Here is a 1,467-nt window from a genome sequence, read left to right on the forward strand (position 1 = left end):
CCCCGTTACTGGGAATCATCCTGGGGAGGCGGCTCCTGTGTAGAAGTGTCAGGGCGGCTTCTGTCCCCCAAAGCTTAAAGGTGACAGGATGCTCCAGGCCCCCAACCCCACCGCCGGCCTCTGAGCAATGTGACTGCCCACCCTGCTCCTCTTGATAACGTCCTCAGGCCTGGCTAGCACCCAGGCGTTGCTGTTCCCATTCTGCCTCTGAGAAGACTGGGGTGCACGTGAAACTCGGGGAGAACACAGGGCAAGGGGGCTGCAGAGGCCAGTGGGAGCCCCCCAGCCTCTCGGGAGACCTCAGAGAGCCCCTGCCCCTTAAGAAAAGGCCACCTGGGAGCCCCCCATTTGTTTCCAGTCTGGGGGACACGCTGGCCCTGTGGGAGTGGCCGGATATGGGCAGGGCAGCATCTTTGCTCCCCCCAGGCCGACAGGACAAAGTGAGGTGCTTCTTCTGCTACGGGGGTCTGCAGAGCTGGGAGCAAGGGGACGACCCCTGGACCGAGCACGCCAAGTGGTTCCCCAGGTAAGGGCCTCCCGACTCCACGGTCTGCGACGTCGCGTCTCGGGGGTGGGGGCCCCTGGAAACGGCACGTTTGCACGTTCTTCCTTGGTGCTCGGCAGAGGCTGCTTCCCAAACAGCCAGCTCAGCAAGTGCCCTGCGCACTGTGGCCAGCAGGGGCAGGGCCGGGACCCGGCCCAGGGCCTTCTTGGCACTTAAACTTGGCAGCCAAGAAGGGGGTCCCCACAGCCCGAGCCCACCGCCCATGGGGCTTCTAAACTCACTTTCTTCAGGTGTGAATTTCTGCTCCAGACAAAAGGAAGGGACTTTGTCTGCAGCGTCCAGGAGTCTTGCTGCCACCTGCTCGGCTCCTGGGTGAGTCCCGCCTCTCCTTGGGGCTGTGGGGGACAGGTGGCGAGGGTCCCCACCCCCGCTCCTCCATCTCGAGGGCACAGAGGTTCTCTTGCTCCTTCTAGGATCCATGGGGAGAACTGGACGACACCACGGCTGCCACCCCCCCCAGTGCCGCCAGCCCCGCGGCCCCCACTGGTGAGCATGGCTCGTGGCCTGTGGGTCGTGCTCTGCCCCTCGGGCTTCTGCAGCCTGCACTGTGGCCCAGGCCTTGCGTGTCCCTGATGCTGGATCACAGGGCGAGCGGGCAGAGGGGCTGCTGTGAGGGTGCTGCCTGGGCTTGCTTCACGGGCCCTGCCTGGCACCGCATGTGTGTCCAGGGCTCCAGGGGAGGCCAAAGCTGTCCCCTGCCATGCGGGCATGGCCAGCCCTGGGGTGGGTGATGGGAGCATGGTGGGGAGAGGCTCTGCGCACCAGGTGGCGTCTGCTGGGGTGGCCACCAGCCACAGCCCAGGAGCCGACCTGGCTGCAGTCACAAGCCCACGGCAGAGCCAGCTGTGCTGAGCTCTGCTCTCCAAGCCTGGGGCTTGTGGGGCAGGAGGCCGAGAGGCCCC

The 1,467-nt window shown here is 65.7% G+C and overlaps 1 protein-coding gene across 1 annotated transcript in view; it reads left to right on the top strand.

Moving 5' to 3' along the window:
- The first annotated feature begins 395 nt into the window (after nucleotides 1–395).
- BIRC7 (baculoviral IAP repeat containing 7) overlaps nucleotides 396–1,467 on the top strand; it is a 4,316-nt gene continuing 3,244 nt past the window's right edge. Inside the window, exons 1-3 of the mRNA XM_011374137.1 lie at nucleotides 396–526; nucleotides 796–877; nucleotides 979–1,051. Of these exons, the coding sequence (XP_011372439.1) occupies nucleotides 396–526; nucleotides 796–877; nucleotides 979–1,051 (286 nt within the window). The remainder of the gene's footprint in view (nucleotides 527–795; nucleotides 878–978; nucleotides 1,052–1,467) is intronic.

This window comes from Pteropus vampyrus, unplaced genomic scaffold (genome assembly GCF_000151845.1).
Source record: "Pteropus vampyrus isolate Shadow unplaced genomic scaffold, Pvam_2.0 Scaffold239, whole genome shotgun sequence".
Classification (NCBI taxonomy): domain Eukaryota; kingdom Metazoa; phylum Chordata; class Mammalia; order Chiroptera; family Pteropodidae; genus Pteropus; species Pteropus vampyrus.